Source organism: Theobroma cacao, chromosome 5, assembly GCF_000208745.1.
Source record: "Theobroma cacao cultivar B97-61/B2 chromosome 5, Criollo_cocoa_genome_V2, whole genome shotgun sequence".
In the NCBI taxonomy this organism is placed as follows: domain Eukaryota; kingdom Viridiplantae; phylum Streptophyta; class Magnoliopsida; order Malvales; family Malvaceae; genus Theobroma; species Theobroma cacao.
Genome location: NC_030854.1, coordinates 2,141,941 through 2,165,701, shown reverse-complemented (window position 1 = coordinate 2,165,701; position 23,761 = coordinate 2,141,941). Strand labels below are relative to the sequence as shown.

General features: G+C 35.5%; 3 protein-coding genes across 4 annotated transcripts; 2 read left to right on the top strand and 1 right to left on the bottom strand.

Moving 5' to 3' along the window:
• LOC18597824 (F-box protein At2g39490) lies at positions 2,559-4,626 on the top strand. Of its 2 annotated transcripts, XM_018121216.1 has the most exons (4): positions 2,559-2,613; positions 2,722-3,570; positions 3,675-3,833; positions 4,030-4,626. In XM_018121216.1, the coding sequence occupies exons 1-4, from the start codon at positions 2,611-2,613 to the stop codon at positions 4,432-4,434; spliced, it is 1,416 nt and encodes a 471-aa protein (XP_017976705.1). In that variant the 5' UTR covers positions 2,559-2,610; the 3' UTR covers positions 4,435-4,626. The 2 variants fall into 2 exon arrangements, with proteins under 2 accessions (XP_017976705.1, XP_017976706.1); XM_018121217.1 differs by having other exon boundaries at positions 2,559-3,570.
• On the bottom strand, positions 13,432-14,531 carry LOC108661901. The gene is made up of 3 exons (XM_018120881.1): positions 14,239-14,531; positions 13,944-14,152; positions 13,432-13,664 (listed from the first exon to the last, which is right to left on the bottom strand). The coding sequence occupies exons 1-3, from the start codon at positions 14,529-14,531 to the stop codon at positions 13,432-13,434; spliced, it is 735 nt and encodes a 244-aa protein (XP_017976370.1).
• LOC18597823 (F-box/LRR-repeat protein At3g26922) lies at positions 19,037-21,016 on the top strand. Its single transcript, XM_007027055.2, has 4 exons — positions 19,037-19,213; positions 19,327-20,151; positions 20,241-20,402; positions 20,501-21,016. Exons 1-4 carry the CDS (start codon positions 19,142-19,144, stop codon positions 20,912-20,914), a joined length of 1,473 nt encoding a protein of 490 aa, XP_007027117.2. The 5' UTR covers positions 19,037-19,141; the 3' UTR covers positions 20,915-21,016.

The window sequence follows — 23,761 nt, the reverse complement described above, 5'->3', positions numbered from 1 at the left end:
AATCTTATTATAATAAAAAGTTTAAGTTATTAATTATATATTATAAAATATTTTGAATTTAAAATTAATTAAAAGTATTAATATTTAATCATAATAATATTTAAATTACAAATTAAATTACCCATTATTAATATTTTCAATCAATTATAAATTAATTAATATTTAAAAATAAAATAAAAACAAATAATCATAATAACATTTAAATTATGAATAAAATATTAGTATTTTTAATATTAATGATTAAATTACAAATAAAATATTAATACTTAAATAATCAACTATAAGTTTTAATTATAAATTATTAAATATTTAAAAGATAAAATAAAATAAAAATAAATAATCACAATAACATTTAATATTAATGATTAAAGTATAAATAAAATATTAATATTTAAACTATCAATTTTAATATTTTAAATAAATTATACATTATTAATGTTTAAAAATAAAATAATTTAAAAATAAATAATCATTATAAACATTTAAATTATAAATAAAATATCAATATTTTGTAATATTAATGATTAGATTATAAATAAAATATTAATATTTTAAAAAATAAATAAAAATTATATCATTATATAATAAAGGGTATTTTTATCTTTTTTTTTTCTATTCCTTTCTTATTCCAAAGTTATTTTTACCAACCAAATACTGTAATACATCATAATAATCATTCATGCTCTATTCCATTTATCATACCAAACTATGTAATACATATTCTATTCTATTCACATCTCATTCTATTCTCACGTAATAGTTATTCTATTCCATTCCTATCTATTCCAAGAACCAAACGTACTAAAAGAGTTTCAACATAAGCTGAAATGTGTTTTCAAGATGTTAGTGCAAATGCACAACCAGAAACATAGCCCACACCAACCTGTCTCTCCCAGGCCACCTCAGTATATACTTTCTCTCCAAGAGAATTTAGCTTCCGGGTGTTCTGATTTCCTCAACAAATCCCTTGACTGATTCACAATTCAGGAGACTTAAGTTCACTGCATGTGTAAAAGTAAGGCTTGATCTTGACCCTGGGAGATACAGAAGAAAATTACGAACAGTATTCTCCATTGAGAATCCTGGATCGCTTGGGCTGTAGCTATTGGTTGGATATTGAATGGTAGAGGAATTGGCTGGATCAACTTTTTCTTTGTGCTTTAATTATTTTACCCTGACCTAAAAAGATGGGTAGCCGGCTTCAAATTCGCCAGCCAGGGAAAGAAAGCAGCAGAAAAAGTAGCTTAGAGGCAGATCTTTGACTGTTGCATATGGTGGATTAAAAAGAAGATAAAGTATGGTCCATATTGGTATGTAAACTTTACAGCTATAACAATACTATTCAGCCAATTACAAAGAAAGCTTAATAATTAATCTGTTTATGTAGTTGTTTATTTGATTAATATATGCATATGCAAAGATAAACAAACTAATTTGTCTTGACCAAGATTGAATGGTAACAATTTCAAGTTCCAACTATATAAAAAAGTTGTATAAAATTTCCAGATGATGTGATTTGAACGAGTTAAATTTAACAATACCAATACGTTACGTTTGAGTTATTGGAAAAAATTTTCTAAATCGAACGATGACAGTCTTTATTTGAATATTGATGCAATGACGATATATAAAATGATGCTACTTCATTGGTCAACATATAAGTTTGATATCGTCTGTTTATATCATAGCGTGATCATGAGGCTCATTTGATATAATTATCGTGTGATCATATTGTTGTCACGTTAACAGAAAACATCAATTGTCATCGAATCTATTAATTTTTTGTTAAAGGTCTGTAAATATAATAAAAAAATAAAAATTTAATTACATAAATAAATATAATTCAAGGACTTTGTTTAATACTTTAAATCATTCCTAAACAATTATAGGATCTATTTTCAATTGCAAACACAGTACATATATGGCAACATTTTCTAATTATAAAATACTTAAAAGGAACAAGTAGCTGAATTTCGGTCGTAAACCCTTCCATGTCTCTGTCTTGCTCTTGTATTAAAATAATCAACATCCCAAAAATTGCTGTACCCATTGTCAACTTATTGTTATCTTTTCTTTTCTTTTCTTTTTTTGAAAGGATTGTTATCTTTTCTTTCAGCAGCCAGTGCAGTGTTTGAATTAATAGACAGCGACTTCAATTCTTATCTAATCTAAACATGCAAATGTCAAATCAACTAAACCGTAGCAAAGTCGACATGAGCATGTATTTGATCAAGTCTGATTATAGCCGTCAAGGTAATTTTTTACTATAGTTTTTATCTTTGATCGTTGATCTAATGTGTTTTCAAGGCTTTACTTGCTTGCGGGTGATTTCCAAGTCAAATTGATATCTATTAACTTCAATTAATTATTACATTCATTTCTTTATTATGATTGAAAACGAACGGAGAATGTCAAATAGAAAATGGAAAATTTGTGCTTGTTTTTTGTAATTGTTTAGGTTTTAGGCCAAACAAGAAAGCAGCCATTCTGGCAGTTAAAGTCAATATATAAAGAAGGCTAACTGGTGGCTATCCTGTAATAAATTCATTGGTATCAACTGTTTATCAAGTTATCTGAAATTTTGTTCTTTCGTCCTTTTTACTTTGATTGATGGTATGCTTCTTTCTTGCTCTAGTAGATTCTTTAGCTAGAATGTTGTTCATGGTAACTTTGATAATTTATGTTGTCTAACGAGTAACAACTGATTTGCTTTTGCACCAGAAGAAAACAATGGAGGAGGAAAAGTGTGATTTCATCAGCAGTTTACCGTCTGATATTCTGAGGCGGATCATTTCATTCCTTGCATTAGAACAGGCCATGAAAACAAGCGCCCTTTCGACTGTTTGGAGAAGTCTCTGGGTACCTGCTGAAGTAAACCTTCGTGAAGCTAACAGAGAGGTCAAAGATATTGTTGATTTGTTTTCCAAGCCTTATGATTGTCATCAGGTATGGAAACTGTGCTTAGGCTTCCAGGATAGCAAGAAAGCACCTTCAGAAATGAAGGGTGAAATCATTGCTTTAGCTGCCAAAGGCGTTGACGAAGAACTTTATCTGGACTTCTCTGAGAGGCAGAAAGAGCAGGTAAAGAATCTCTGTTTGAAGCTGGAACCATGCTGTTCCTGTCATTCCTTGCTCAGCCACCCATCTCAGGCAGCTACCTTTTCCAGTACTCTCAAGATGCTCCATGTTAGACGGCTTAGCAACCTTAGCAAAGATTTGATTTCCGGCTTGTTCTCCAGTTCTCAGTTTCTCGAAAGCTTGAAGCTTGAAGGATGCAATGGCTTGCAAAGCCTTGACATTGAAGCCAACCACTTCCTTCGAAGCTTGAAAGTGATAGATTGTCCAGACATGGTCAATATCTCAGTTTCAGCAATAAATCTCAGATCATTTTGGTATCAGGGAATACTTCCTCATCAGGTTCATCTTAAGAATACTTCAGACTTGGTTGAAGTGATGCTTGATTTGAGGAATGGTTCAGGTCCTAGAGAGTTTGATTGCGAAGATGTTCTTTCCCTCCTAGCTTCTCTTAAGGATATTGAGGTCCTCAGAGTCAGCGGCTGGCTTCTCGAGGTACTATGCTTTGTCCCCATTAAACTGAAAAGTTCTTTCTTCCAAACTTTCAAAATGCTTATACCTTACTTCCGGACAAGAATCATACCCATGGCTTTCTATAGTGGTTATGCTCAGGTGGAGTGATATTTCGGAGGCTGGATATCAACTTCAACAAGTTAAAGCAATTGAGCTGGATGGATTCTGCCATGGACAACACCAAGCGGGATTCCCTAGCTTGCTTCCTTAACATATGCCCTTCCTTGGAGAAGTTGATAATTGAAGTAAGAGCCTACTACACTACTCATTTCCTACAAGTTTATAATCAATGAACGTTAAAATTCAACTTAATTTTTTTTTAAACTTCGTGAAAAGTCAAAATCAGACACAATATATGATACGGAAGAAGTATTATATACATATAGAGTAGTTCAAATTTCCGACCTTTCACTCACTTCTTAACTTGGATAAAACCTGCAGATTGATCCAAACCGAGGTCCTTTACCCTGTCCATATTTTCACCATTACTGGCATGAACCTCACCTCTGGATGGATTATACATCTGTGATGTCTAACACTTCACAATTGGAGAACCTGAAGGTCGTTGAGTTTACGGGTTATACAAATGAAGAAGATCAGTCGCTGCTTATTGATCTTTTACTAAAGAAGGCATGTTTGCTCGAGTCAGTAACCGTTACTTCACCGCAGCATCATTCCTGGAAGGTTGCAAAGATCCCTGATGATCAGAGTCAACTGAATCAGACACGGCAATCAAGTAACCAACAAAAGCAGAATGCTGTTTTGTCTCTAATCAAATTCATCATCAGGATCCAAAATACATTGTTCACAAGGATTGCACCTTCGCACAAGAATGCAACACCTTGAACAATAAATTAAACCCAAAGGGCTGTTTCCCTGAACTCTCTACGAAAATTATCCTGCGGCTGTATCACATTTTCTGTAGTCTTACCCTCATTCTGTACAAGTTGATTTTTTCTGGGCAATTGAATTAATGTAGCACAAAGTGTAAGATTCCAAGGTTTCATTGAATAAGTCATGTCTACAGGGGGAATACATGCAGCAAATACTACTGAAAATTTCCAAATTTGAAAGCAGAATATGCTCTTCGAGTCACTTTCTTTCAATCAACTTTCGAAACTTGAAGATTTGAGCAGGGAATAATTGCTATGGCAGTCGATATAGTACCCTACTCACCAACCCTATCACAAGCCAATTAAGCAGATAGGTTAAGACTTGTGTGACAATTAATAAACGTTTTTCGTGTTTAAATTTAATAAATGTTTTTCATGTTTAAATCCCATTTTCTTTAGTATCACAAGCAAATTAAGCAGTTTAGACTTGTGTGACAATTAATTGTCAAAATACTTGAAAAGTCTCTGTACAAGATATTTTCTTTAATTTAATCTTTATACTCAAAATCTCAACATTTTAATCCCTTCATTTGGGGAATTACTTCAAGTTAGTCACTCTTATATTTTTCGTTTAACCGTTTAAATTATATTTTTTATTTAAATTAATCGTTATAGTGCTGACGTCAACTTGACACGATAATGTGGCACTACCATGTCATAATTTGGATCCGAAATGCCACGTGGCACACCAAGAGGCAACCATTTAAATTATATTTTTCGTTTAAATTAATTGTTATAGTGCTGACGTCAACTTGACACGATAATGTAGCACTACCACGTCATAATTTTGGTTTGAAATGTCATGTGGCATGCCAAGAGGTTACCACGTGATACATCAATATGTTGACACGTGGCATTTTTATTCTTTAAAACAAGATGTACACTTGCTAAGGTTCAAATCCAAGACTTCTAGCAAGTATGCCAAAACCTTTGCCACCACACCAAAACCCTTACTGATAGTTATAATTTGCCTATGTTTTATTTCTTTTTTTCTTCTCTTATTTTCTTTCTCTTCTCACAACTACGTCATTTTGAAATATTTTTACACTCTCAAAAACCCTATCAATAAAAACCTTTTGAAGCGTTCTTCTCCAAAAAAGAAAATTCCCAAACGATGTAATTTTGAAGAAAGAAAGAAAAAAATAAGAAAGAATATGAGAAAAGAAAAGAAGAAATAAAACACAAGCAAGTTACAATTATGAATAAGGGCTTAGATGTGATGGTCAAGGTTTTGGTGTACTTATTAGAACTCTTGAGTTCATGTCACTTTTGTGATGACATGGTAATGCCACGTCACCTTGCCATGCTTACGTGGCATTGTCATGTCAGTATTTAGTGTTACGACAACATTGATGTCAACACCATAACGATTAATTTAAACGAAAAATGTGAGATGGATTAAATTAAAGTAATTCTTAAAATAAAAAAAATTAAAATGTTACGATTTTGAGGAAAATGACTAAATTGAAAAAAATACCCTAATATAGGGACTTCCAAGTATTTTGATCGATAATTAATAAAGGTTTTTCGTGTTTAAATCCCATTTACTTTAGTTTCACAAGTAAATTAAGCAAATAGGCTTAGACTTGTGTGACAATTAATAAAGGTTTTTAATGTTTAAATCCCATTTTCTTTAATATTTTTATTTATTTATCTATTCCAACCATAAATCTATAATATATATATATATATATATATATATATAGTTTCAAATGTTGAAAAATTTTTTGATTGATGAAAATAAGCATATTTTTTCATTATATTTATCATTTCAAATATTTATTCTTAATAATATTAATAAAATTAATGTAATTTGTAAATATGTAAGAACTTTAATTGTATCTAATGATTTTCATTAAAACTATTTTAATGTTGAAAACTAATACTAATAAAATTTATCTGATTTGTAAATAAAAATTTTAATTATGTTGAACAACTTTTATTAAAATAATATTTTTCTTAATTCCAAAAATATTGAATAATTTATAAAAAGGGATTTTTTTTTAGCCCTTATAAATAACGTATTTTTGTTAATAACTGTCAGGATACTTTTAACTGTTTTTAGCCACCAAAAAAGATTTTGGGACAAAAATGCCCTTAATGAGCCATCTTCGTTAGCGTACACTCTCAAACAGGCGAAAAATGAGAGAAAAACAATAAATATGCAAAGATTGGTTGTGCAAAATACTCAAAATTTTTTTCTGAAGGTTATGCAAAACAAAATAATGTTACATGAGATGGGTTTTCAGAGATTTGGGACATGGCATTCAGAGAATAGGAGAAGAGAGATATTAAATCGAACGAGGAACATGTCGTCATGAATGGAAAGCTTGGCTAATGATGTGAAACCAGAAATCCTTGATACGGTGGTGAATTGAAATGAGAAAGATGTGAATCCAAAGCAGGAAATGGTCCTGCTATAGCAGGCCATATGTTAAATGGCTATCGCAGGGCAGGGTTTAGAGTTTGTGAAACGTCATGTTGGGAATGTATGACACGACACCACTCAGAATTGGGGAGACGCCATGGAGGGAATCTGTGAGACGCTAGAGTTAAGAGTTAGTGACACACCATGATGGGAATGTGTGACACGGCAGCGTTAAGAGTTGGTGAGACGCCATGGAGGGAATATGTGACGCGCCAGGTTAAGAGTTGGTGACACAGCATGGAGGGAATCTGTGACACGCCAGCGTTCAGAGTTGGTGAAACGTCATGGATTGAATTTGTGACACGCCATGGAGGGAATCTGTGACACGCTAGAGTTAAGAGTTGGTGATACGCCATGGTCATGTTTAGAGTGTATGACACGGCATTGCTTGAAAAGTTGACACACCATGGTCATGGTTTAGAGTGTGTGACACGACAGTGCTTGAGCAACTGACACGTCATGGTTTGAAATAGAGAGAGGAAAAAAAAAACAAGCAGTTAACGTGGTAATCCTTTAGACTTCCACTGAATTAATTTTCCTTTTTCAGAATAAATAAAAATATTAGAAGGCCATTTTTCATTTTAAATAGTTATTATTCAGAATTCGTAACGTCTGTGTGATTCATTTCTCATTCCCGTCAGTACCAGAGTGTTCGAGAAGGCTCTTTGCAAGCGGAACGAAACCACAGCACCAGTAAAAATGTCGGCCATGAATGAAGAGGTCAATGAGTCTCCAAATCGTAACATTCTTGTGTTCGTTAATTTTTTTATTTTTTTCTGGGTTTGTTTGATATGTTCGGATTTTTTGTTTTGTTTTGCAAATGTTTAGACTGTGTTTTCTTGTTGGTTTGATGGTTGTTGTGGTTAAGCTGTAGTGGTTTTAGCAGTTTTTGGTGTTTACCATGTGATGCCATTGTTATTATAGTTAGTTATTAGCATGTGACAGCATTTTACATGATATGCATAGCATGTGACAGTATTTTACTTGATATGCATGGCGTGTGACAGCATTTTACTTGATATACATGTCGTGTCACAAAATATTACTTGTTATGCATGGCGTTTGACAGCATTTTACTTGATATGCATGGCGTGTCATAACGTTTAACTTGATATGCATGGCGTGTCACAACGTTTAACTTGTTATGCATGGTGTGTCACAACATTTTACTTGTTATGCATGGCGTGTCACAACATTTTAATTGCAATGCATGGCGTGTCACAACATTTATTCCTTATTTATGTCTTTAGTGTACCTTGTTGCACATGACTGTTTAACTCACTCGTGCATGTGTGCCATATTTTGTAGATCCAGTGCAGACAGTATAAGGATCTTGACAATTTGCTGATCGTGCTGAGGGAGAAGTGGGCATTCAACATCGCAATTAACACTCACTGTAAGTGGTCGCAGCTACATTACATCACAAAGACTCTCCAACAGAAGGGAGAGTACGATCCAGTTAAGTGTACCTGCTTCAAAATGCTCTTGGACGTCTATCCACAGGGGTACTTTTGCGTCGATCTCTTGCACAGCATCATGATTCACCGAATCACTAAGAGGAAGTCAATGGACCACGAGCTATGGTTTGCCATTGGCAAGAGCAAGGCGCAGCTATCAAAGCAGGAGTTCTGCCTCATCAATGGGCTAAAGTTTGGTCTAATGCCCGATGTGTTCAGACAACCGTATGAGGTTGCTGCGGATGGAATTCATGAAAGATACTGGAACGGGCAGGACAACGTTAAGCTGCAGGCTTTGCTTGATACCTTCCGCAGGGGTAACTTTCAGCGACCAGGAGACACGATCAAGATGGCACTCGTCTTGATCGTGAATAACATTTTATTTGGTCAAGACTACCGTAGACGGGTGACGCCTTGGTTGCTGTCATTGGTGGAGGACATCGACGCTTGGAATGTCTTCCTATGGGGGCACTATGTTTGGAAGCTGACCTTGGACTACCTTTTGAAAGGGTTCGGAGTTCCTGACTTGAGCGTGATAAAGGAAACTCAATTACGCTACAACATTTACGGATTCGCATGGGTGATACAAGTACTAAAACATAACATTTTTCAGTTTCCTTTCGAACAAAAAATTTATGGGTGCAGTCGTTTATGATTGACGGTCTGATAATGGTTACATTTGACATGCAATTCTGGGCAATGGAGGTAATTTCGGCCCTCCAAAAAATAGTTACCCCCTCTGGTCCGAAGGACAACGTCCACCCACGAATGTGCAGATGGGATTGCAATCAGAAGCCAAAAGACTTCTACAAGGCATTTTAGAAGTTAGAGTCATCTGACCAAGTGAGTGAATAGTTGCTAATTTTTGCGTTATATTTGTAAAATAATTTTCCCTATTCGATAATGATAACATTTTATTTGTTTATTTGCAGTTGAGGGCACTGGAGACGTTGGAACCCACCGCGGATAAGGCCCTCCGAAAGTATTTTGTGGACCTTGATGTCCTGTTATCGGAGGGCCACGAGTACGTGCCAATAGGGCACATCGAGGATCAGTTGGATTGGGGCTTAAGTGCGAGGCAAAAAAAGAAAAGCTTGAAGGAGAAAAGAGCCTCTGGTGTCACGAAGTGGATGCGCACCACCGTTGCTTTAGTTGATGAGTTGATGGATGAAGGGGACGACCATGGTCAAAATAGTGAACAGCCGGTAAAGACAATTGTAACGGTTTTGTGTTCTCCAATTCCATTTGTGATTATCGAATAACATTTATGTGTTTGCAGTTGGACCATGGGTCGACAGCTCCAGAACCACCCACCGGTCCTCCTCAGATGCAGAGTGGAAATGACCCATTGGTAAAATCGATTCTAACAGTTTGTGTTCTACATTATCACATATGTTTATCGAGTAACACAGTAATTTATGTAATTACAGTTTACAAAAGCAATGACAAGTCCTCAAGCACCGATCGATCCAGCTCAACTGCAGACAGCTAACTAACCGGCGGTAAGGATATTAAAGTTGTAACGGTTAATGTTCAACAATTTCAAACATGATTATTGAATAACACAGTTATATATGTAATTGTAGTTTGCGGAAGCGACGATAGGTCCTGAAGCACCGATCCTTTCAGCTCCACTGCAGACATCTAACGAGCCCGCGGTAAGGATATTAAAGTTGTAACAGTTAATATTCAACAATTTCATACGTGATTATTGAATAACACAGTTAAATATGTAATTGTAGTATGCGAAAGCGACGACAGGTCCTGAAGCACCGATTGGTCCGACTCCACCGTAGACTGCTAACGAGCCGTCGGTTAGGATATTAAAGTTGTAACAGTTAATGTTCAACAATTCCATATATGATTATTGAATAACACAGTTATATATGTTATTGTAGTTGACCCAGTCGAGAACAGTCAATGACGGAACAGCCACAACCCGTCAGCTCCGACGGATCATGCGCAAGCATGAAAAAGATATGTTAGACCTGAAGGCTTCAATTCAGTCATTAAGTGTAGCAATGCAGACGATTGAGGATCGTATTGTTGGTCGAATTCTTGACAGCCTTAAATCACAAGTGCGTTATTTTATCTTCACTTGTATTTTGATGGTTTACGTTTAGCAACTGTTTAGACTGTGTTTTCTTGATGGTTTTGATGGTTGTTGGGGTTAAGTGGTAGTGGTTTAACTGATTTTTGGTCATTAGCGGGTTAGGACATTTGTATTATAGTTAGTTATTACCGTGTCAGCTTTAGTGTGTCATAACATTTTACTTGTTATTCATAGCGTGTCACAACGTTTGATTTTGATATGCATGGCATGTCAGAACATTTTGCTTGTTATCCTTGGCGTGTCACCAAGTTTATCTTGTTATGCATGGCGTGTCACAACATTTTCCTCGTTATCCTTGGCATGTCACCAAGTTTATCTTGTTATGCATGGCGTGTCACGACATTTTACTTGGTATGCACTATGTGTCACAACATTTTATTGTTTATGGTTTGTAGTATTTTATTAGCTAACTAACGATTTTTCCAAGTTTGTAGGGTGGTCCATCTCACGGTGCTGGTCTGGAGCACGATGATGCTGATGATGGACAGCATCATGAACCTGGTGTTAACATTAACGATGACATTCTTGGTGCTGACGGAGAGCACGTAACTCTTGTAGATGACGTCGTCGAAGAAACTGTGGCAATGGATGTCACCCTTCAGTTAGATGATGGTAAAGGAGAGCATATTCCTCCGGCCGATGCATTCGTCGATGCAGTAACAGGAGCTATCGTTCTTTATCGTGGGAGCATTCCTGATGCAGTTGAGATACGGTCGTCGTCACTAGAATCATCTGCTGTCCATCATGGTGCAGCAGAAATTTTAGACCCAACTGAGCAGGCACGGCTGAAAATGGCGAGCAAATACATGGCAAGCCATTCATCGACCCCTTAGTGACTCGTCGAGATGTGTGGGATAAAATCGTAGAAGACTACGAAGCTTTCAAGAAAGAGGAGTCCGCGAGGTAAGCTCGTAAATAAAATTGCAAATATTGTTTTTTAATGAAACAGTTATCCACCAAGACTTATGAAATTAATTATGTTACATACGCAGGCGTAACGTCGTCATTTTAGGGGATCAAGGGGCTGACTTTTTCATAACCTTAGAGGATCCCAATGAGGAAATGACAAGTGAACATATCGACGCATGATTCAGCCTACTCTGCAAGCGAATGACAAGGCCGAAGTCGAAGTTGTACACTACCTGTGCATGCGTGGTTGATACGATATTCTTCGTAAGTTTATTTGAAAATTGTTCAATTCTATAAATACTAAGTTTTTGATTGCATGAAGTGTAAGCTAATGTTTACATGTTTCACAAGACACCATCGGTATGCTACAGACCGAATTTCCAACAGAAGATGCCCGAGCCAAAATGCAAATTTTAGATGAGTTACGGGGCTATGTGGAGGGTGAAAGGCCAACGTACGCCAAAAAATGGGAAGATGTTGATTTCATCCTTGTGCTTTACAACGTTGGTGGGCATTGGGTGGTTGCAAAGATCGACTTGGTGAGGTAGACGATCAAGGTGGTGGACTCAGCAAGAACTTCGGATGCTAAGGATAACGGAGTTCGTGCGGGTCAGATGACACCCTTGACGACAATGATGCCATTCATCTGCCACCAAGCCGGTTATTTCAACAATATACGTCGTAAGAGATGAGATTTGACACCGATGCCATTGGATATTCATCTACCAAAAGCTAAAGTGCATAGGTAGAATGATAGTGTCAGCTGCGGTATGTTCATGATATGGTACATCGAGCATATTTTGCAATAAAAAAAGACCAAAATTAAGCAGAATATGATTGCAAAAATGCGTCGGTAATATGCTCTGAAAATTTTTTCCAACAGTTGTGAGAGCGAACCCTGAACATATAGGCCTTTATCTGTACAATTTTTTTGGTACACATAAATTTTTTTATACAATTCATTTTATACACATTTTTTGTATACACAATTTATTGTATACAATTCATAGTAAACAGATATAATTCTTTCTGTATACACAATATATTTTGTACAATTAATTTGATACCAAGAATTTTTTTCCTTTTCTATATACAATATATTTAATTTGATACACAGTCGGAAGAAGTCAGCGTGTGGAGCCGTAAACATGATACCACTCAGCGTGTCCCAACATACATCTGCTTGCACTCAGCGTGTCATCCCAAAAATCTGCAATAAGTCAGCGTGTGACGTCGTAAATCCATTAGCACTCGGCGTGTCAGCCGATAAATCTGCTTCCACTTAGCGTGTCAGAAGAATTGGGCCGTGGCGTGTCACGCCATAAATCTCCAAATACTCAGCGTGTGACGCCATTAATCTGCTTTCAGTCGGTGTGTCATAAGAATAGGGCCGTCGCGTGTCACCCCAGGTTTGCATTAATTAATTTCCAAGTTCGTCATCTTTCTCTTCCAGGCACACCGGCTGCACCAACCCAACATTATATTGATTAACATTGAATATATAGATTTTTCCATCCATCTAATTACTTCCAGCATGAAATTATTCTGTATCCATCCTCCCTTATTTTTTCAGTTATTTTCAGGCCAAAATTCTATCCTGCCATTATAAAATAGTATGTCTAAATTTACACACCAGAACTTGTTATGCATGGCGAGTCAGAACAATTTAATTGTTATGCATGGCGTGTCACAATGTTTAACTTGTTATGCATGGCGTGTCACAACTTTTTACTTGTTATGCATGGCGTGTCACAACGTTTAACTTGTTATGCATGACGTGTCACAACGTTTAATTGGTTATGCATGGCGTTGCATTTCATTTTTCTTGTTATGAATGGCGTGTTATAATATTTTATTTGATATGCACAGCGTGTCACAATATTTTACTTGTTATGCATGGCGTGTCTCACATTTATTCCTTATTTATTTCTTCTGTATACCTTGTTGCATATTATGGCTTAACTCACTAGTGCATCTGTGCCATGTTTTGCAGATCCAATGCATACAGTATGAGGATCTTGACATATTGTCTGCTCGATCATTCTATGAGGCCCTTTTAGTTACAGACTTTGTTGCCAAACATTTCAGGCAGATAAGTAAATACATGGCTCCTGTCTGATGGAGATTGTAATCGAAAACATTTTTACAAACAATGTAAGAATGTACTTTAACACGATCTTGATCAGACAGAGGCCTTGACATGCTTATCTGCCTGAAATGTTTGGCAACAAAGTTCGTAACTAAAAGTGCCTTATAGAATGACCGAGCAAACAAATCTGTAAAGCAAAACGAATTCAACTACAATTTTCAGACACATTTAGTTAGGCGGTCAGGCTGTTTTCATTCACAACACATTTAGTAACGTATTGGACAATTGCTGCGTGTGTGACCGGTTTGTCTGCAACTTGAACATGCTTTGGGTCGGCGCAGTCGTGGAGTCATCGATTGACTTGGAGATGGTGCCAGATTTGTGGATGGAACTGCAAATGGGGATAGGCAATTCTGTCTGTTATGCTTGTACCTCTTGCATTACGAACATCTCCTTACTCGACTACCTTCACCAGCTGATGGAATCCTTTTCCTCCTAGGTCTTCCTGCTTGGCCTCTCCAAAGTGGGGGTAAGACAACAATTTGTTTCACATGAGGGGGGATGTCCCACTCATTAAGATGCCTTACTGGCCTAATGGATCCTAAATAACCCTCCACGAAAACGGTTGTCTTGTAGTAGTCAGTGCAGAATTCAATGGCTTCACGATTGTATTTACTAAAAAATACTAAAAACTCAATCTTCAAGCACAATGTAAATGCTATGTCAATTATGATTCAAATAAGAAATAAAGATATTCTAACCTTATTGCTGCAATGGCATGGCTGCATGGCAGTAAATCTGTTTGAAACTCACAACATGAACGCGTATTCCTGGACCAGTTTACAAGTCCGTTCATCTTCCCATCTTTAACTTCAAACTCCACTCGATTGATAGGCTTAACTAGAAAGTGATGTGCATCACTGAACCTTTTACTCAACTGCCTAGCAACCCAATGGCTAAGGGGCATGGTCACCTTGACGGCTTCCTCGTACCGTTCATAGAACCAACGTTGGAACATGTCTCTGATGAACTCGATCAAAACAGTGATCGGCATTTGTCTTGCATGCTTCAAGCATGAGTTAACATATTCCGCAATGTTGGATGTCATCATTTGGTATCACCTTACCGGTGAACATGCACGTGCCCATTTCTCAAGCCCTATTCTCATAAGGTCAGCGTGGGCTCCAAGGTGAATTTGCTATATCTGGTTCATATGTCTGTTGAAATCGGCCACCTTATAGCAATCTCGAGCAAGGGTGAAAAGCATACAAACATCGTTACGCTTGAACTTGTTTTTAAAGTTTTTTTTTCAAGTGGTAACTGCATAAACCATGGTGCGCTTATGGGTATGTATTTTGGATTGCTTTCTTAATGCCGCGATGCTGATCAGAAATGAACATAGTGTTTTCAAGACAACCAACCGCATCACGCAACTTGCTAAGAAACCACGTCCACGAGTCTTCGTCCTCAACATGGCCGATGCCAAACGCAACTGGATATACGCACTCGTTCGCATCTTTGCATACAGCGATAAACAGAACACCCTTGAACCTGCCTTTCAGATGTGTCGCATCAATTGCAACCGTAGAATACATTACATCCCTAAACCCCCGAATACAAGCCCCGTATGACCAGAAACAATAGTTGAATCTCTCTTCCTCATCAGTAGCCACTGTAATCACTGTGCCAGAATTTTCTTGTTCCAACATATAAAAATACGATGGTAGTAGTTGAAATGACTCCTCTAGTGGATCGAAAACAAGCCTCTCTGCATATTCATTCGCTTGCCAAGCCTTACCATACAAGCATACCAATCCCCACTGAACCCTCATCTCATAAATTATGTCCTTAAGTCTCAATGCTACTCCATTAGCCCGAATCTTGTGTGACATAAGTTCACCAATCATTTTTGCACTCGTAGTTGGAAATCGCCCTTGCAAACCATCAACGGTACAAGTGTGTACTTTGTGGAATGTCTGAACTTTCCAATATTCTCCTCTATCAGGTAACTTCATTGCACGAACACTGAACTTGCATGCCTTGTCCTCGCAACCAACCTCATAACGAGCTTTACATGACCTTTTTACTCTTATCGTAAACTTCTCTTTTATAACCAACATGTTCAAAGCTCGTTTCAACTCGGCCTTCAACGAAAACATTCTTCCTTTGTATAAGCGATCTTCGGCACATGTCAACTCCTCAGTGGTAATTGTTTAGAAGGAGAACCTTTCTGCAGCTGTAATTACCCACGTACGAGATATCCCTACATTTCCCCTTTTCTGATCACTGTCATCGAGCAATGTATCAAGGGAACGAATCCCGTTCTCACCAGTGATGGTGTTATTGTATATGGGGTCATCACACTAAACATCTCATACATCAACACCTCCAACAGGTTCTGTTTCACCTTCAACATTATTGCAAATTGAATGTCACTGTCATAAAGGCAGTCATCATTTGAACTGTCATCTTGCGATTGTTCAAGCCCATCATCTGAAGTGTGATCAAATCTATCTTCACCGACAATGAACAAATCCTCATTTCCCTCATCAAATGCAGTATTATACTCCATCGTCGCAGTGTCACCCTCCAACCTCACATTGTTATCCTCAACTATCGTCTTCTCATTTGACAATGGCATTACACACTCTACAGTTTCACCCGATCGTTGCATTTGTTCAAGAGAAGCAACAAATTGGTTTGATGCACATCCTGATCGCAATTGTACAACCAACTGTTTTGTGAATGTCGTGTATCTACCGGGCTGCACAAACTCTTGTGCATACCTCAATTGCCATTGTTGTGGGTTACGGACCAAATGCTGTGGTATATGTGAAGCATTGTAAATCTCATTTTGATTGAGCTAATTACCATGTTGTCCAACTTCTCCATGTGACATAATATTTGTTTGGCGTCCCTTAATGCTGACATACACAGCCGGAACATTCCTCTGTTCTAGCAAAATTAATGCAACATCTTCATTGTCCTTGATAATTAGCTGTGATAGCTCTCCGAGTGTACTGATCAATGCATGTAACTCAATCTCATCAATTTTTGAGTTTACCCCAACAATATCTTCAACTAGCTTCATCAAGCCCACAAACGACAAATCAATCCTAACCCACCGCATTCGTGACTCACCACCCTTGTAAATGTCATCCACCCACTGACCATCGTGTCTTATCATAAGTCGTGATCAAAAATTTGTCAGTCGTGTTGTCACACGCCATGCATATAACGTAAAATATTGTAACACGCCATGCATATCAAGTCAAATATCGTGACACGCCATGCATCACTGTAATTACTGACTGGTTACACCAACATCCATGACACGCTAAAAACTCAAAAAACCAGTTAATCCACGACACGCCAGGAACAGCCATGACACGCCAAAAACCCATAAATTCAGTTAACCCACCATACCCCAGGAACAGTCGTGACACTCTAAAATAACTCTTCACTCATGTTATAGATGCATGGCGTGTAACAACTCTGGGCAATGTTTCTAATCCATCTTATCATTTACACCAAATGTTTCAGAAATTTAAGTGTGTTACAAAAATATACTCAATAACAGGTACCTTGATGTCATCTCTGCTATAGGGTGTGTTAATCTACGACAATGTCGCCAGATGTCGAGAGATAGACCACAGCCCGATGACAATGGTGATCAACAAAGAGTTGACAGAGCTCATACAGTTCAGAGATCTGAGAGAGCTGACAACGATGATGCTCAATAACGATGATGCTCAATAGAGACTTGCCAGAGTTGAGACAGAGAAAGATGACCGAGCCCAAACAGCTGCGCGCATTTATTTTTAATGTTTTTCATTTTCTCTCTGGCGGAAGGCAGATAGCTCAAACAGCTGAGCATTTATTTGAAACGATATTTTTAAGGGCATTTTGATCTACTCATGTTTATTTTTGGATAGAAACAGATAACTTTATATGGATGGTTATTTTTGAAATCACCTTATCACGAGATCCTTCTCTCACAATTTTCTCTTTATAAAATCACGTATAATTTACGTAACAATAAATATTAATCATCTTAAATATGATAAAAATATATAATCTATAAATTTGAATTGAGATATCAACTAATTAATAATTTTTTTAATAAAAATTTATCAGTATATTAAGCAGATTAATTAATTAGAACAGATTAATTGATATTCTAAAAATTCTTCACAGCATCTTGACTTTCATGCTTTGCCACACTTGTTGTTCTCTTTGAAGACATATCACTGTTGAAAGTGGTACCAAAATCCGTACTTTACAGCATTTTCCTCGTGAAAAATCTACCTCTGACTTTAGGCAAAAGCCTTGCAACTATTATTAAAGTAAGAGGTAGGGGCATGCTTGTGATCTAAGTTGAAACCTAGTCGTTGCAAAAAACGAGTCTAATTTCAAAGATTTATGCCCATATTTCGAAGAAAACGCACGAGCAGATCCAAAAAGCCCAAGTTTGACGTGGCTTGTAATAATATCTTGCTTAGCAGTTAATCAAAATTCAATACATAAAGTGGTCATTGCTTGTGTAAGGATAAAATGTTATGTTCTAACACATTATCAGTATATAAATATTATATATTGCCAATAAATTAAATATTATTATTTTTATTGATAAATAAATTAAAAAATTTTAAAATAAATATTCATAATTTTAAATTAAATTTAATAGTATATCAAATATAAACCTTCAATAATTATATAAACAAAATCAAGCACCTGGAAAATGTTGACTAAAGATGCAAAGGACCAACCAATCCCAATTATTTAAGGTCAATGAATACACACATTGTTTTCATGTGTTCATACATCATTTTATTCTCCTCCATCAAATTATACCGTATAAAATTAGAGATTTTACTCTTTGATATAATGACAATTATTATTATTATTATTATTATTATTCTTGTCAGTGCTCAAAAGTTTTTGTACCTATGTAGCTTGATCAATATTCAAAGCAATAATAAATTTCCGACTTGAACGTATGAAATGCTTCGCCTTTGAGGTCGCTTTCTCCACTAACGCTTGTGCATCAGTCCACAAAAAACATTACTACCAATCATACCAATCTATAGTGATCTCAAAGCTTTTTTAACCATTTTGTATAATTCAAAATGTATAAATTTTGTATTTATTAAAAAAAATTAACTTGGTAAGAGAAATTTTATATTCTAAAATTATTTATATTACGGAAATAAATAATATATATTTATCTTATTCATAACTTAATTTTAATAAACTAACAATATTGTAATACAAGATAGTTCGTACAATTGTCTAACTTTTTGTTTGTCCTTTCTTTCAGACATAACCTAATTTGCGTGTTGATGCCAATTAACTTTTTTTCCTTAATTTAAAGTGGTTCCCACTATTCAACGTACGGCCCAATGACTTGTCGGTTTGAGTAAGTCTAATGATAATAACCTTTCTGACTAACAAATTTGTAGTCAAATCAATTAAATTTAACATTCACTTCGAGAAACATGAAGTCCATGCCTAGAGGTCTTTATATAGGGCAAAAGGCAGCCTCGTGGAACAGCGAAGTGGTCCAGGTCCTTGTCTTTCACATCGCCCTGAAAGCTCAAATAGGGGGACTGGTAGTGGTACACCGTGCACAGCAATCACACAGCTACTGATACCCTTTGAAATATGGATCATAAATTTGTCTCAAATTCTTTTGAATTGGAAAACACGTCAAGCAACAGGCTCTCTAGGGATAAGGTAGCAACTACTGTATCCACTATCCGACTGAGCAACTTTGTTCTTCTTAATTTGCTCGTTCTTGTATGCAAAGAATCTGTAAGTTGTTGTCTAACGTTTTGTTTTTGAACCAGGGGAGGATGGAAATGGAAGATGGGAGGCATGATTTTATCAGCAGTTTGCCTCAAGATATTCTGAAACGCATCATATCTCTCCTTCCTTTGGACGAGGCAGTGAGAACGAGCACTTTTTCAGCTGTATGGAGAAGCCTCTGGGTACCTGTTTTAGTACCCTGTCATGAAGAAGCTGAAGGAGAGCTGAAAGAAATCATCTCTATGCTCTCCAAGTCTTATGATAGTCATCGGATATGGAAACTCTATTTAAGCTACCAGGATAGCAAGAAAGCAGCTTCAGAAACTAAGTATGACGTTTTCGTTTTAGCTACCAAAGGGGTAGAACATAAACTTATCCTAGAGTTCTCTAAGAGGGAGAAAGAGGCCAAGGATTTCCATTTGAAGTTCAAACCAACTTGCCCTGCCTCAGGGGCAGTCAGCTTTTCCACTCTCAAGATGCTCCGTCTTAGATCAGTTAACAACCTCGGTAAAGATTTGACTTCTGCCTTATTCTCCAGTTGTAAGTTTCTTGAAAGCTTAGAACTTGAAAAGTGTAGTGGATTGCAAAGCCTAGATATAGAGGCCAATGACAACCTTCAAAGCCTGAAGGTACTGGATTGTCCAGACATGGTCAACATCAGAGTCTCAGCAAGACATCTCAGATCGTTTTGGTATCAAGGTGTTCTTCCTCAGGTTCAGCTGAAGAATACCTTAGACTTGGTGGAAGTGATGCTTGATTTGAGAGATGGTTTTTGTAGTTGTGAGTTTGATTGTGAGGATGTTGTTTCTTTCCTAACTTCTCTCAAGGAAATTGAGATCCTGACTATTAGCAGTTGGCTTCTTGAGGTATAGTTCTCTTGTTACCCAAACTAAACTGAATCCTCTTTTCTTCTACTTCCATTCCTGACAAGAAACACTTGCCTTTCCATCTATAGTGGTTGTGCTCAGGAGGAGTTATCTTTTCAAGGCTGGAATTGAGATTCAACAAGTTAAAGGAATTGAGCTGGATGGAGCACTCTGGAATGAACAAGACAAAACGGGACTCACTGGCTTGCTTCCTGAACATCTGTCCTGCCATGGAGAAGTTGCTAATCAAAGTAAGAGTGTGTTTGCCTACAAGTTTTCCAGCATTACTTCAAATATTGTTTCAATATAATCTTTCATTCACATTTTTGTCCGAATAAAAAACCTGCAGGTTGATCCTGGCCTCAACTCTATATCTTGTCCATATTTTCACCAATACTTGCATGAACCTCACCTTTGGATGGATGATGCAACGGTGAAGTCCAATACTTCACGGCTCGAGAACCTCAAGATTGTTGAGTTTTGGGGTTACAAAAGTGAGGAAGATCAGTTTTTGCTGTTAGAACTTTTACTGGAGAAGGCAAACATGCTGGAGTCAATAACTGTTACTTCACCAGAGAATCATTCATGGGAGGTTGCAAAGATCCCTCAGAGTCAGCTAAAGCAGACATGGAACACAAGTAACCAACGAAAGCAGAATGCTGTTTTTTCTCTTTTCAGGGCCTTCTTTATGGCAGTTTTTGAAGAGATTCATGTTGTTTTCTGTCCAGAAAAGGCTGAAATTTGTAATTTGAGTTGGTTTTGAATCTATCTTGTGCATTTTGATTGAACAAACTGTATTAACATTTTCAATCTGTACATGTCAAATTGAGTAATGCTTGCTTGCTTAAGCTCTATTTGATGGATTCATTGAATTTGCAATGACAATGCAGCTTAACAGCTTGAACCTGATGCCCTGAGCTAATTTAAAAAAAAAAAAAAAAGGATTTCAGAGATTGATTGACAGGAATCATCATGGAAGTACATAAATCACGAACACGTAATATGAACAAAAATCCTTTATTTAATTTAATATTTCGTTTGATTCTCGTTTATAATTTTAGTCAATTGATTTGTAAAGTTTTCATAAATCAGAATTTAAAATTTAAAATTAATTTTTTATTAATAATTTAAAATTAATATGTGACGTAAAACTAGGACAGAAACGGCAAAAGATATCTACTTATACACGATATTGTGCATTTCACTAGAATCTAGATTTCATTTTGAAAGATGTGACTTGGCAGCAGCCTCCACTTTTTTCTCAGGGCTTTCGGTCACGATTCTTTGTTTTAATTCCTTTTTATATTAATAAAAGAGAAGAAAGATGCTGTCCTGTCCCAGCCTTATTACTCGATAGGTATTATTCGGTCAAAAGATTACATATACTTCTAGATTTGATGTTACATTTTGCTGTATTTATTTATATTATGATTTATGAATTAAAAACCTAATTAAAAATTTCAATCTCACAGAATATAAGAATTTAATTTGCCGAAAGCTACGTATCTTACTTTCTTTATTTTACCTACTTCGAACGTATGAACGACACTAAGAAAATATTTTCCACCACATGTCAAAAATTACTCACCTGTTTTCCTTTTGAGTTTGTTGTAAGGAAAGCACTAGTCAGTACCATAAACTTTAATTATCGATATGTCACTTTCCTTCAACCGAAATTTGAAAAAGTTAAAATCTTCTAGTAGGTAAAGGCTTTGTGAGGAGGTTGCTTGGACAACTAGGAATTGAGTTTTGTGTAGGACGGTAATGAAATTCCTCTACTGATCACCGACAGTCGACCAAGCAGGGAAAGCTGATCAGGCTTATGTCACAATGGTCCTCAGCTTTGATTTGAATACTTGTTCAATAATTTTTTTATATAAAATTTTATATTTAATTATAATTATAATTACAATTGAACGTGGTATAGGTAATAAGTAATTCAAGGTTTAATGGTTTCTTGGAAGAAAAAAATCTCTTATTTCGATAGTAGTTGGGGAGAAGTTAGTTAATTTTTGTTAGAAAGTCAAAATCAAAAGAAATAAAAGTTAAACATTTTTAAAATTAATACGTTGAACTTGATCAATAATTGAAAATATTCATAATAGACAATTGTTTTATATATCATGTAAATTAAAAAAAAACAAGAAAAAAAATTTATAATAGTTTTTTATGAAAGTTGTACTCGATAATGTTTTTTAAATTCAAATTCATTTATTATTGACTCTGTATTAAAAAGATTATCTTTCTCAATATAAACAGTTCAATTATTTATAAAAAATTCATCATCCGTTTTATTTTAAGTCATGTTTTCACAATTTTTATTACTGAATAAGGCTCTCTCTGTAATTACTGTAAAAATCAAAAGAGCTAAAATCATACGAATTAATTAATCAATCAAGTGATAATTTATTGACTTTTCTATTTCTATTAATTTCTTTGTACAATTTAGAAAATATCTTAATATCTTCAAAACCTTGGTAATAAAGTATATCAAGCTCATGATGCCTCAATTGTGAGGATCATTTTATTATTTTTTGTTTATATTAATTATTAAATAAATTTTTTTTTAGAAGACTATTAAAATATTATAATACCAAAATTTTAAAAATTTTGGAGAGTCACATCCCTTATAAATATACTACATTTCGTTTTTGATTAAAAAATATATAATAAATAAAAAATTTTAAAAATTTTGTAGAGGTCATCGACCCTCTGCCCTAAATAGTAGTTTAAGTTTGAATTTTCTCTCTTCTTTTTATGTGATCATAAATAAAAATTTTTAAACTCAATTTTAACAAATTCAACTTAAAATTTGACTCAAAATTTGTATTTGTATATGTACAAAAATGTGTAAGTTATTGATTTTACAACTGATATGATTGAATTCGTGTCTTATTGTATTCAACTTGGAGCCAGACTCAACATTTTATTAAAAAATACTATTCATCTCATCATTGATAGTTTTTCTCTTAGATATATATTTTAGTTTAAATATTTTTTTTAATAATTGGGAGATAGGGGATTTAAACCTTACTCTTTAAGCAGAGAATCATGCACTAATCAACGAGCTAAATGTTCGGATGCATATTTTAATTTAAACTTAAGCTACCATTGGTTCAAAGTTTTTATTAAAATTTAATATATCGAGATATTTTCATATTAAAATTTATTTGATTTACATATGAACACTTGACATTTTCTTATTAAATTTGAATATTTTTTTCTTAAATAATAAAAAAAAAAAAACTTGGTTGATGACCCAAAATTCAAAATTTGACATTTTCTCATCTCATCATGTCATCACTTGCAAAACCTAATGGATATTTGCAAAGTGTCAAGGATGGTTCACTGTGTTCTACCATTGACAAAAGTTGGGAAAGGAATAATCTTTCAAGCTCTATGAGAAAGTATTCTGCACACTCCATCCATGCGTTGGGGATTCAATTAGTCAAGCAAAATGAACGAAGGAATTGAAAGGAGGCATATTGGTGTTACTTGTAACAATAAAAAATGAAAGCTCTGCCTTGGTCCCCTTGAACTACTCTTTGTCTTCTCGTGAAAAGTCTAGTTCACAATGCATGTCAACTTCCATACTTGATTGAATTCATAT

Excerpts from the sequence above, each read along its gene's own strand:
- LOC18597824 (XM_018121216.1), top strand. Across the intron at positions 3,571-3,674 it reads TCAGCGGCTGGCTTCTCGAG|TGGTTATGCTCAGGTGGAGT; the intron begins GTACTATGCTTT and ends GGCTTTCTATAG. Across the intron at positions 3,834-4,029 it reads TGGAGAAGTTGATAATTGAA|ATTGATCCAAACCGAGGTCC; the intron begins GTAAGAGCCTAC and ends TAAAACCTGCAG.
- LOC18597823 (XM_007027055.2), top strand. The coding sequence starts at position 19,142 with ATGGATCATAAATTTGTCTCAAATTCTTTTGAATTGGAAAACACGTCA. Across the intron at positions 19,214-19,326 it reads ACAGGCTCTCTAGGGATAAG|GGGAGGATGGAAATGGAAGA; the intron begins GTAGCAACTACT and ends TTTTTGAACCAG. Across the intron at positions 20,152-20,240 it reads TTAGCAGTTGGCTTCTTGAG|TGGTTGTGCTCAGGAGGAGT; the intron begins GTATAGTTCTCT and ends TTCCATCTATAG.
- LOC108661901 (XM_018120881.1), bottom strand. The coding sequence starts at position 14,531 with ATGCCGATCACTGTTTTGATCGAGTTCATCAGAGACATGTTCCAACGT. Across the intron at positions 14,153-14,238 it reads CATGCCATTGCAGCAATAAG|TAAATACAATCGTGAAGCCA; the intron begins GTTAGAATATCT and ends AGTATTTTTTAG. Across the intron at positions 13,665-13,943 it reads GATTCCATCAGCTGGTGAAG|ATTTGTTTGCTCGGTCATTC; the intron begins GTAGTCGAGTAA and ends TTTGCTTTACAG.